This window comes from Amia ocellicauda, chromosome 1 (assembly GCF_036373705.1).
Source record: "Amia ocellicauda isolate fAmiCal2 chromosome 1, fAmiCal2.hap1, whole genome shotgun sequence".
NCBI classification, from domain to species: Eukaryota; Metazoa; Chordata; class Actinopteri; order Amiiformes; family Amiidae; genus Amia; species Amia ocellicauda.
Genome location: NC_089850.1, coordinates 36,999,211 through 37,012,227, shown reverse-complemented (window position 1 = coordinate 37,012,227; position 13,017 = coordinate 36,999,211). Strand labels below are relative to the sequence as shown.

The 13,017-nt window shown below is 41.7% G+C and overlaps 1 protein-coding gene across 1 annotated transcript in view; it reads left to right on the top strand.

Annotated features, from left to right (window-relative positions):
• The window catches only part of LOC136759065 (synaptotagmin-14), a 50,227-nt gene extending 38,080 nt beyond the window's left edge, over positions 1 to 12,147 (top strand). The window contains exons 4-8 of the mRNA XM_066713885.1: positions 3,011 to 3,282; positions 4,434 to 4,883; positions 5,853 to 6,042; positions 8,322 to 8,378; positions 11,762 to 12,147. Of these exons, the coding sequence (XP_066569982.1) occupies positions 3,011 to 3,282; positions 4,434 to 4,883; positions 5,853 to 6,042; positions 8,322 to 8,378; positions 11,762 to 12,075 (1,283 nt within the window). The 3' untranslated portion in view covers positions 12,076 to 12,147. The remainder of the gene's footprint in view (positions 1 to 3,010; positions 3,283 to 4,433; positions 4,884 to 5,852; positions 6,043 to 8,321; positions 8,379 to 11,761) is intronic.
• The last annotated feature ends 870 nt before the right edge of the window (positions 12,148 to 13,017 follow it).

Genomic DNA, 13,017 nt, shown 5'->3' with positions numbered 1-13,017 from the left:
TTGTTTTTATTAAATGATTTACCTATTTTTCCACATAATTCAGTAAGATTATAAGAATATCCGGTAATGCTTTCAATTGAAGTGCCCAATGTAATATTAAATAGATATTCAATTGATAATCTATTCACATTCAACTACTTAATGTATTTATTTATTTATTTATTAGCCGATGTCCTTGTCCAGGGCGACTTACAAAATATAAGCACAATACAAAGTGCAATAATACAGTGCAATTCAAGGCATAATATATTTTACAAATTCCAATTTACACAAGTGTATATGAGATATACAGTAAACAATATTTAAGGTCTTACATCCTAGAATGAAATAGTAATGCAAAAGCAAGTGTATGACAAAACGTTATAAAGTGCAATCTTACAGGAGAATGAATGACTAAAAGTAGAGTCTGAAAAAATGTGTCTTGAGTCATTGCTGGAAGGAGGTCAAGAGCTCTTTTGACTTCAGTGGGAAGGTCGTTCCACCACTTAGGGGCCAGGGATGAGAAGGAGCGGTTCTGGAGGAAGGGGAGTGGAAAGGAGGCAGAGTTGGTCTTCTGGCACCAGAAGAGCGCAGTGGTCTGGAGGGGATGTATGGGGAGACGAAGGACTGCAGGTAACTCGGTGCAGTCTGTTCGCTGTAGGTGAGGGTCAGTGTCTTGAACTGAATGCGTGCCGGTATCGGGAGCCAGTGGAGGGAGAGGAGCAGTGGAGTAGCGTGTGGATCGGGGCAGAGAGAAGTAGTTGGTGAGGAAGGGACGGATCCGGCGTATGTTGCTCAAGAAGAATCTGCAGGTGCGTGTCAGCGTGGTGATGTGCTGGGTGTAGGAGAGCGCAGGATCAAGGGTGACTCCTAGGTTCTTAGCAGAAGAAGAGGGAGAGAGTGTCATAGATTCTAAGGGGATTGAGATGGAGCGGTCAGCAGAAGTTGAGGAAGAGGGGGAGAAAGAGGAGATTGGATTTGGAGAGGTTGAGCTTGAGGTGGTGTGAGGGCATCCAGGCAGAGATAGCAGACAAGCAGAAAGAGATGCAACAGGGATGAGGGTGTCAGATGAGGAAAAAGACAGGAAGATCTGGGCATCATCTGCGTCAAAATGGTAAGAGAAACCATGGGATGCGATGAGGGGGCCCAGGGAGCGAGTGTAGAGAGAGAACAGGAGCGGGCCCAGGATGGAGCCTTGGGGTAGGCCTGTGAGGAGTGGTTGTGGGGTGGATGAGGAACATCACCATGTCACTTGGTAGGTCCGGTCGTTGAGGTAGGAGGAGAACCAGGTGACAGCAGTTCCAGAGATCCCAAGGTCAGCGAGGCAGGAGAGGAGAATGGAGTGATCGACAGTGTCAAATGCTGCAGAGAGATCAAGGAGGATGAGGACTGAGGAGAGGGAGGACCCCTGAGTACAGCTAAGGGAGTCAGTGACTGCCAGGAGAGCAGTCTCAGTGGAGTGGGCTGTGCGGATGCCGGATAGCAGAGGATCAAGAAGTGAGTGATAGGAAAGAAATGCAGAGTGCTGACGGTGGACAGCTCACTCAAGGGTCTTTGAAAGGAAGGGGAGTAGGGAGACAGTTGTAGTTCTGAAGAAAGGTGGGTCAAGGGTTGATATCTTGAGGAGTGAGATGACAGCAGCTTGTTTAAAAGCAGAGGGGAAACAGCCAGTGAATAGTGAGGAGTTGAGTAGGGAGGAGATGAAGGGGAGTAGATCAGGAGCAGTCGCTTGGAGGAGGCCTAAATTAGTTCAATAGAATGTTAATGTAATATCTACCAAAAATGTTGTCAATGTGGAAAAATAATGTCTCATCCATGTCAAGTAGAGATATCTATGTTTGCCCACTATGTTTCTCCACTTTAGATGGCTGAGCGCTTTTAAAACTTGCATTTTTTTTGTATAGAGATATTACATTAACATTCTATTGATATTTATTAAAGCGTTAACCAACATACTTGTGGAAATTCAAATCAGTAGTTAGATGACTTACAGAGTTATGATTTGAAATGCTGTGAGTAAATGTACATTTTATGTGCTTGCACCTCAGTGCTCTCCTCTAGCTTTCTGCAAAACTACAGTTATATTGAGATATTGCTTCTCCAGAATGGACGATTGTTGACGTCTGAGATGAGATCATCAGACTGGTTTCCTAAGACCTGAGTTGTATTTGGATTTGTACCCAGAGATTCTGAGGCGAAGTTACAACACAGAGCACGTCACCACAAAATACACTTTTCAGCCTTTAATTGTGAAGGCTACATTGTGCCTGGCTTTCTTGTCAGTCATTCAGACTTGTAGAGGCTGTGTGCTCTAAGGTAGCCAAGGGCTTTCTACCTCATGAATTTTTGCCTAAACTCTGAAATGTATAGAACAAGAATTCTCCATTTGGTCTGGCAGCACTGTTTCAGCAAACCTCCGGGGGAACTAAATCATTCAAAAAAGGTGAAGAAAAAAAGCTTTCCTTTAATTTTTAAACACAGCTCACTCAATATTTTATTTATTACACTTTGTGCATTTGCATTGAAGCTGCATAGAGTTTTAAACATGAACATTTGAAACTCGTGGTGTTAATGAGGAATGTCACGCCGTATTTTTTGAGTGTCCTGAGAAGCATAAAGTGTAGTAAACCATAGTAAGATGTGGATGAGTTTGATTTCATTTGATGCACTACAGTACAGATCATAAATGTAAAATACTTTGATTTCACAGCAAATATGTTTAATTTAGCTCTTAAATGAAAACATCATACAGGCATCATATTTACATAAACAGGAGTGACACAGGAAACAACATCCTGTGCTCTGCAACTGTCACCGCTGCGATCTGCTACAGCTGTATAATCTTTCAGCTGTGCTTCATATTCACTTGCTTTGTGCAGCCATGTGCGTGATGCCCTCAGCCACTGTGGTCCAGGTGATTTCCTCCAATAAGAGGCTTAAGCACTGTCTTAAAAGACCAATCAATGCACAGAAACTCCTTCACATCGACTCACCCGGATTACCCGTCTCGCCCCTGTCTCCTGCATCGCAGTGAATTGTATCCAGCGGATGAGGCGCACGCCCCCCCTGGACGAACTGCAGCCGCCCCCTTACCAAGACGAGGATGGGTCCCCACGTATGTCTTGCACGCCCTCCGACCTCGGGGATGCCAAGTGTGAGCTGTCCCACTGCAGCGACAGTCCCCGCCACTCCTACAGCAAGTGCCCCAGCGAGGGCAGCGCCGGCCACGAGACCGAGAGCTACCTCAACAAGGGCTACGAGGAGGACGTGCCCAGTGACAGCACCGCCGTTCTCAGCCCTGAGGTAAGACTAGTCAGGATTGGGAATCAGACTCCCATTGCTTAGCAGTTTGAGCCAGCCCTGGTTTTGCAGGCTGTTGTGTCTGTAAGGCATTTGAAGGAGCCTGGATGTTTCATGCTTAAAGTTTTGGAGAATTTGCATATAATTGAATCATATTTATGTACACAATAGCTTCGAGGTTGAGTACAGAAAGTACCAAATGCATTACAGTCATATACCTTTTTCTCGGAGTCTCTCAAGCGGCAGTGTTTAAGATGCACAGAGAAAGGAGAGCTTTTGATTTCAGCGCATTAGCTGATTTCTGCACTCAATTCAGATGGCAACTTGTAAATAATTGTGAAGGAGTGAATAACAGCATGCATATTAAAATACAAACGGGATACTGTGGCATACATATGACAAAAAAAACGTACAAAAATGAAGGCTATGCATTGCATGAAACACGCTAACACAAAGATAACACCATGGAAACAGCCTATAGAAATATGGAACATGCAGTTGTGAAGTCATGCAGCTCACTGGCCATTCAGAATAGCAATGACTGCTTTCATGACCTAAACAGTTGCAGCTAAACAAAGGAAGTGCCATGGAAACAGAGAGAGAGAGACAGCTGATGTAACAAGTTATACTTGATATTACAAATGTATTTCTCAGGAGATGGAAAGGATAGTGATGAATTAGAGATGGTAGCTGGAGGGGAAAAACCAAAAACACAAGCAGAAGGTATTCTGAAAAAACAAGCCAAAGTCAAACTGCAGGGCTGGGACTTTTTGCTAATGATATATATCCTTTGAATTATTTTCTTTGTCCTTCCCTGCTGTATTTTCAGATCCAGCCCTTCTTGGTTTATCCTGTGATACTGCCTCCAGCAAGGTGTTCAGACAGCTTACTGTGGAATCGCTGTAGTCGATACATTAAAGGACAGACAGTACACAAAAAATATTACTTTAAATAAACAAAAGTAACTTAAGTAGGGTAATTTAAGATATTTACTGTTTTAAAACAAGTTATATAGACAAACTTTCATTTAAAACTATATTCTAAATATACCAAACTGTTTTACTGATTTGTTTTGCTAGGTTTTGTTTTTTAAACCCAATCCCCCAATATCCAACAGTGTGTGAGCCTGTGCTGTTCTGTATCCTCTTCTGCAGGACATGTCTGCCCGTGGCTCAGCAGCCCAGCTCCCCAAATCGTACGAGCCAGAGCCTGCGGCCAAGTACGGCACTCTGGACGTGGTGTTTGACTACGACTCGGAGGAGCAACGGCTGCTGGTTACGGTGACGGCCGTGACAGACATCCCTGCCCTGAAGAGGACTGGGAACATCTCCTGGCAGGTCCACCTGGTCCTGCTGCCCACCCGCAAACAGAGGGCCAAGACGGGCATCCAGAAGGGGCCCTGTCCCGTCTTCACAGAGACGTTTAAGTTCAGCCGCATTGAGTCGGAGATGATCGGGAACTACGCCGTGCGCTTCCGCCTCTACAGCGTGCGGCGCATGAAGAGGGAGAAGGTTCTGGGGGAGAAGGTGTTCTACCTCACCAAGCTCAACCTGCAGGGCAAGATGTCCGTGCCCGTGACCCTGGAGCCGTGCTGCAGCCTCACAGTGAGTACAGCACGGCAGTCTCAGGGGCGGACTGCGCTCTGTGGGTTGTGTGCATATGTATGTCTGAATTGAACAGAAAAAGAAAGCATGTGCTGTTTAGCAGGATATATATATATATATATATATATATATATATATATATATATATATAACGGTGTTCTTTGATTTATTTTGCTCCTTTATGACAGGAAACCAGTTGAATGCACACTTTGTCAAACTGAAAACAGTCATTAGCATTAACATAATCCTGCACACTTAAAATCTGATTCCCTGTGATCCATTAAGCACAGAAGGTCTTGTGAGGATGACTAAGCATTAGTAAGCTGAAAGAAGTTTTCTCTCTTGTTGCTGACATGTTGTTTACATGTATATACATTTAAATCGTCTGTGTCGTATAGCATCACAGAGGTATTCTGGCTCCACAAAAAACATATATTTTTGTATATATCTTTGAAGTAACCAATGATAATTACATGCTGATGAACTTGGGAAAGTATATGTGCTGTTTAGAGTGCTACTGGGCTCAGAATGTATTAAACTGTATAATTACACCAAGGAATGTATTTCTCAGATCCAACAGTAACAAGGCAGCAAATGTACTATTATATGAAAGATGTTTTAATATTTTAATTAATGTTTAATAACAGGAGCTTCACAGAAGAGAATAAGAGCACAGGGTTAACATTTCTCTTCAGTTGAAGTGGGCTCCATAAAGAAGATAGCTGGACAACATTTAGCCACGTGGCAATGAGATCATGATCAGATTCCTGTTCAACTGTATTCATTTTCACTTCAACAGAACAGGATATGTCATTTCAGTTCACAAAGCTTTGGATGTCAGTGTAAATGTTTGTTTGTTTTTAAGCCCTGTGTATCGCATGCAGTTTCTGTTGATCATTTTGGAATGGTGTCTGTCTTTCTTTGGAGTCATGTTTAACAGAGTCGGCGGGTGTGTCTGTGTGCCAGCAGGGCTGTGACTCTCAGATGAGTATCTCGGAGATGTCCTGCAGTGAGAGTGCCTTGTCCTTCCAGTCAGTGGGTCAGGGCTCCACGCCAGAGATCCTGGTGGGGCTCATCTACAACGCCACCACGGGACGGCTCTCCGTGGAAGTCATCAAGGGCAGCCACTTCAAAAACCTGGCAGCCAACAGACCACCCAGTAAGTAAACAAAGGAGCACTGAACCTTTACAAAAACGTTTATTAAACAAGCTTCTCCAGGCAGAGCGTTACAGTGTTTTAAGCGCCAAACCCACACACCCACCCACCCTTTCCCTGAAAATCTCTCAGAGGCATATAAGGGTCTTCCCTCTGTGCTTTCTGAGGGAGAGGAAAAGTCAGCAGTCTGTTAAAAAGAAGTACGTGTCACGCACAGATTTCCAGTGGAAAGACTTCATTTTGACTTTGCTCATATTTCTTGTCACACATGTAGATTGCTATGTCCAGTGACCTTAGACTCCACATGGACTAACTTAAGAGGTGCCTGGGTATGGAACAAAGTATGATCTTAAATTATTACATTAGCTAGGAAAACAAATAATGGCAATTCAAATACTTTATGGAACTTGTGATTGATTTTTGCAACATCTGTGTTATGATTAGTGATTCCACTTCCTATCAAGTGGTGTTTTGTAGTTTCACAAATCAGTTGAAAGGAAGGAAAGGAATAATTTGATGGCAGCTCTAATTTGAGAAGCACTGTTGACGCTCTTTATATACAAATGTAGGAGAACTGATTTTCTCTATTTCTTTGAAAATACTAAAATAGCAAGTACCCAGCAGTTGTCACAAATTCTCGCCATTGGAGTATTCCATGTCAATTCTCTTGTAGGCACCCTCATTTTACTGTTGTTATGTCCCTCAAAGGGCATTTTAAAATACAATTAAATTATTTTTCTATGTGGTGCACATGTCTAAATATTATTTAGTTGTGCCAAAAAAGCCAAAGCCTGCTGTTTTATTAACAGTTTCCACTTTATTAACAGGTTTTTGTCATCCTCCGAGTCTTTGAAGTGTTGTATATGATCAACAAATGTAAACCAAGTTGTACATCTGTCAATCTAACCACAAGCCTCTCTGCAGGACATGATCTCTCCTGCTGTCGGCTTCACACTCTCAAAACTGCTAAGAATGTGTTCTATAAACAAAATGTTTTACCAATGCAGAACAATACAAATTAGGAAATGTACATCAATGCCTTGATTGGTATTGTGGAAGTACAATAGCTAGTTCAGATCCAACCTCAATGAGATGATAGACTATGCATATTGTTTAGTAGTTTAATATACTAATACCCCCCCCCCCATACACACACCCCATAGGGGTAAATGGAATGGAAAAATATGTATTTAAATGATATATACATAAATATATTTTTAAAACTCCATCTCTCTCATCCCTCAAGAGGTCTGTGGGTTCAGATTTGTTATTGCTGAACAAGAATGCTTTGAGAAGCAAACCCTTCCACTGACTTTACGGCTGCAGTTGTTACTTACTGTACTGTATAAACTCGCTATATAAATATCACATTACATAAGGTATTAAAGGAAATTATTGTTCACCACACAACATACACCCTTTACATAACAGCCAACTTATTACCGTCAAATTTATAGTGTTGCAAATGCTGAGGACAGCTCACAATGCATATTTGTAATCATACAATATTCATGGAAATGCCCCCGAATTGTTTTAAACATATTGTGTTATTTTTGTTAAATTGAACGCAGAGGGAAAATGTGTTCTTGTCAGTGTGCCATGCGTAGGCGGGACTGTATCAGCCCATACTTTTCATATAAAACCTCTCACGGAGTTGTGTCCTGTTGTCCTGCTCTAATATCGACTATCACTCTGAAAGATGGCAAACACATACACCGTTTCTTGAGTACATGAATATTATCCCACCTAAAATGAATTCCCTATATACTAGAATAGGTCTATCCATCCAACACCATATTGTGTTTTGTTTTTCTCTCACACAGACAAGTCTTCAAATTAATCATTTTACATCTAATGCTGCAGACTGATTATACACTGTTAGCTATGGCTGTCATAACATTTCAGCCACAGCCCAGATTATTGTCTCCCATCTTCACACCACCCATTACATTTTGACTTCCTTCCTTGGGCAGAATGAAGCAGTTGCTGGAGGTTCAGTTCTCTCCAGTCACGGTTCAGCTGGGGCCATCATCTTACAAGCACTCCTACTGTGACTGTCCCTTCTGTTTTTACCTTTATCTTCTCGAAGCAGAGCCCCTTCCGTTACAATACTCCTCCATGAATGACACTTTTTGACCTTGTGATGACTTTAACCTTTTGACCCTGTATCTCTCTCTTTCTCTCTGTCTCTTTCCTTTCTCTCTCTTACCCCCCTCTCTCTCACCCAACTATTGACATCTTGGTCATTGTTTCTTTTACTGCTTCCCAACCCCTGTTGTCAGATGGGCTGTTCTGTTGTCTAAAACACTTGATAGGTGGACAGGTTTATATAATCCGAGGTGAGTTCCTGCCGGTAGTCCAACACTGCTGCTGGTTGTTGTCTCCCCTATCAATGTTAGACACTGTCTGCCATTCAGAGCAAGGCCCTTTACTTGGGCTGTTGGCAAAAGCTATGTCTGTGTCATAGTAGATTAACGAGTAGCAGTCTCTCTTCATGGATGATGGTGTCAGGGAAGTTCACGGGATTGAGTGGATGTGCATATGGATGGCTGTTTCCATCTCCTCGTTGACACAATAGCTTTAATTGAACCGAATCAATGTAAGGCATCAGTTGATTGCCGCAATACATAAAAACAAGCAGACAAAAATCTCAACTTTGTGCCTCTTGTGATATTGTAGCTCTCCTGTTTACTCTGAGATGTCGCAGTGTCAACATTATATATATATGTGTGAGATTTCAGATGTCATCTCAGATTTTCTTCAAACTATTGTAGATAAGGACATCTGCCAAAAATTAAATAATAATAATAATAATAATAATAATAATAATAAAAGTAATAAAAGTAATAAACCACTTTCATATTAAGTAAATATTGCTTCGTGTGCATTTAAGCAGCTCAGAATGATTCAAGTGTCATGAAAACATGTTGAGGTCTGCAGGTGAAGGTCTGATATTCTTTCCACAAAAGAGACCACATCCATGAAGAATCTGCTACTCCTCGCTGTGTATGTTGCACTGCATCCCCAGCCTGTTTTTATGCCACCCCCCCCCCGCCCCCCTCCTGGCTCCCTCACAGCCCACGTCATTGCATTAGTATTGCCCGGGAAATTGTGAATGCTTGTTGTTTCTAATGTGTGTCATGATTTTTGCTTTTAGAGCTGCAGTAGCGGCCCTGTGTTTTCAAAGTCCTGTGGCTGGCTGTCAGGCTTGCAGAGTGTTTGGTGGCTCTGTAGACCCAGTGAGAATCTTGTGAATTTATCTAACACATGCAAAACAGCTCCGGTTTAACTGATTTAACATGCATAGTCTCACCTATGTACTTTGTCGACCTACAGCTACACAACTCATCCTTCCGTCTGAAATCATCAACCACCTAGCCTTATATAAACTGTAAACCAGGGAACTATGCTCTTCAAGGTTAATTCCCAGTAATAACATATTCATCTTGCTGACAATTTCTACAGAGAAGTTTGAAAGGAGGCATGACAATAATGTCCTGATTAGTTGTACATATGCAGCTTTGGCCAAAGCAAATCTGGCAAAATCAAAATATAACTTCTGAGAAGTAACTTGTGCATGGATGTGGGAGAGGAGGAACACACACAAAAATATGCACTCTACACAACTACACACCCACCCACGCACACGCACACGCACACGCACACACACGCACACCCACACATGTAATCTTTAGTAAACAAAAATTGGAGCAATTCCAAGCCTAAATTATGTAATACATAATTTAAATTACATATGCTGGTCTCCAAGCTGGTTTATGTAGATCTGGTTGACTTTAAAGGAGGCTGGACTCTCTGTCAGTGAGTGTGTGCTGTTCCACAGGGGGGTGTGATGGGTGGGAGCAACATACTCTTTTCTGGAGAGATAATGCAGCTTTTAAATTGATATTCAGGCCCAGTTTAATAGCAGGGGTTAACTCAGTCCGCCCACAAAAATACAATAAGACACACAGACTCACATTATTCCATGCAAAATCTCTTCTTGTTGCTTTTAATGTTTAATTTTGTGAAATAAATCGGTTTTGCCAGCTCACCTGTGAGCAATTAAGTGATTGTGAACTAAAGTTTGCCCAGTAGATTATTTAATTTAAAGCAATTTACTGAAGGAAAACAGTACAGCCAGCATGTTGTAGCTCTCAGGGGCTAGTGGCAACACAGGTATAAGTGCAAGTGATGATCTTGCCTTTATTGGTGTTTAAGCCATTGGCATCCGTTGCATTCTAGTTGTCAAGAGTACATTAATTGCCAGTTGTATTTCCTCCCAATTTAGTAACAGTGACACACAAAGCTTTTCACTGGAGTCAGTCACTTAAAAAGCCTGACAACTCTTCAGCTAATCTGATCCCAACATTTGCAGAATAAAAATCAAGCCTGCTTGTGGCAAGCTTTTACGTCACTCTGTTCTGGAGACGCCGTTGATTGATTCCAAAATGAGAAGCACTTCTATTATATCCTGCCTCTCATCCATCGGCTGCAGCTGGCGCACTGCAAAAAATAAAATACTGGTCGTGTAGGAGTGTTCGCACTTTTTCTTTTTGTCAGGAATGCGTTCCTGTTAAGTATGGTTGTGGCCGAAGGCAAAAAGCAGATTTGAGGAGAAATGTATAATGCTGTACATCTGCACTGTCTTTATTGTTTTTGTGCTGTTTTAGTGGCATAGCTATTACATTTGTTTCTGGTAACTACTGTGTATCACGTAAGCATTTTGGCATGAACTTAAAAATATGGCTTCAATATGCTTTTGTGTCTATTGTTTTAGATTATAGGAAAATATGACATGATGCATTTACTATATTACTCTTATTCAGGAGACACACAAAGAATTACTTTGTATGCGTTTGTCACAAGCTGGATCTCTCCAACTCCTGAGGCTTTAATCCAGGCTGTACTGTTGAATAAGTCTGATTTAGGACCTGTGAATGAAAATGCAGTGGGATCATACTGACAGACAAAGGAGACTGAAATCTCTCAGACAAAATGCCATCAAATTTGTGTTTTTCACAAAATGTGCAGAGCTGTGGCAAAATCCGAAATGTTTTGACTTTGTATATGTCAAATCACATGTTCCGAAAATACCGCTTAAGCCTGGGATCATCTGATTGTCAGTTTGAACTTTCATTGTGAGGCTGAACAATGATATTCAAGGGTAGTTCTGAACTGTAACTGAATAACACATTTTGTCATCTATAATAGTCCAATTTTGTAGTTCTGCAAAGGTGATTGGAAAAAAGTAAAATCTGCATTATTTGTTAAGAAACAATATTAAAAAGCAATTAAACATTATTAAAATATGGATTTGAAACAACCTCTGAAGAGTGTCAAGGTTTTCTACCTGAATTCTATATGATTTCAAGATTCAGACTGATGGTAGAACTGGACTCACATCAGCATTATTTTTCTCCTCTCATGACCTGTAGGTGGAATTGTTTAAGAAGTGAATGTCAGTTATATATTATCATCACATTATTCTAACAAATTATCCACTTTGTTAATTTACAGTTTTTTTTGAGAGCCAAAGAAAGTTAATATGTTTGGGAATACTTGAAATTCCATATCTGTAACAGAAGGAGAAAGGATTTTGTTACCCATTAGATTTTTGGTTTATTACAATATTTAAGAAAGAAACCTAAATAGCCATGCAATTCTGCCATTCAGCACCATTAACGTCTCTTTCCTTCTCTTCACTTCTTTATCCCCCTCATAGATACGTATGTTAAGCTCACCTTGTTGAACTCAATGGGCCAAGAAATGTCCAAGTGCAAGACGTCCATCTGCCGGGGACAACCAAACCCCACCTACAAGGAGACTTTCATTTTCCAAGTTGCACTTTTCCAGCTGTCAGATGTGACTCTCATTCTCTCCGTTTACAACAAGCGGAGTATGAAACGCAAGGAGATGATCGGCTGGATCTCGCTGGGGCTCAACAGCTCAGGAGAGGAGGAGCTCAACCACTGGACAGAGATGAAGGAGTCCAAGGGACAACAAGTGTGTCGGTGGCACACGCTGTTAGAGTCCTAATTAGGGAGGGGGGTGAGAGGTTGGGTGAGGCCTGAAAGGTGCAGGGCAAAAGGGGGTTGGGGAGGTGACACACCTCAGGAGAAGGAGTGAATATGGGAAAAAGATAAACAAACAAAAAAACACCAGAACAAGTGAGCCACGTGTGTGGTTCAGCCAGACCTGCAGACACAGTACCTTGCAGACTCCCGCTTACCGCGATGAGTTGGAGATGGGGGGTGGGGCCAACAGGGCCAAGAAAGCAACAAGCTTTCAGTTTGCAGTAGTGAATACTTGTGACCTTAGAGCAGAACCAACTTGTTGTTGTTTTTCGCAGCCACTAAAACCTTATTTGAAGGCAGGATGTACAGGGTAGCCAATAGAGTCTGCCCTTACTCATAGGCAAAGAAGAATAATTTCAATCCATGAAATAGCAAGAAGAGGAGGTTTTTTAACCCATGAGTGGGCCTTGATCTAAGTAAACTGTCTGAGAATGTGATCCTCTCTGTGAATCCACTGGGCAGCCATTGTCTGTCCTATTTCAGCAGTCCCATGAAAAACACTGAGGTGGGAGGCCATTCATGAAGGCCAGTGATCTCGGTGGAAGCGAGATCAAGATGAAATTCATCTTCACCTCACACTGGGGTTACGAGAGGTGAAGAGTGTTAGGATTAAATAATGTTTTGTTTTTTCCTAGGGTTCTTTTATTGTAATTATTTTAGAGTTTTAGCACACAGAATTTCTAACAGTGAAGAACAAAAGTATGTTTGCAACACCGCAAAACCTTGCCTATTGTTATTAAGCAGAATGCTACTCTTTTACGTTCTTTCCTTTACCATTGGCTTGAATACACAAAACCATTGAGTTTCTTTTTATTATTTTATACTGACTAATACTCCAGTGGTGGGATAGGCAGTGAACCAATTGTTGCACCACAGGAACCAGACATTGTGGACGACTTCTTGT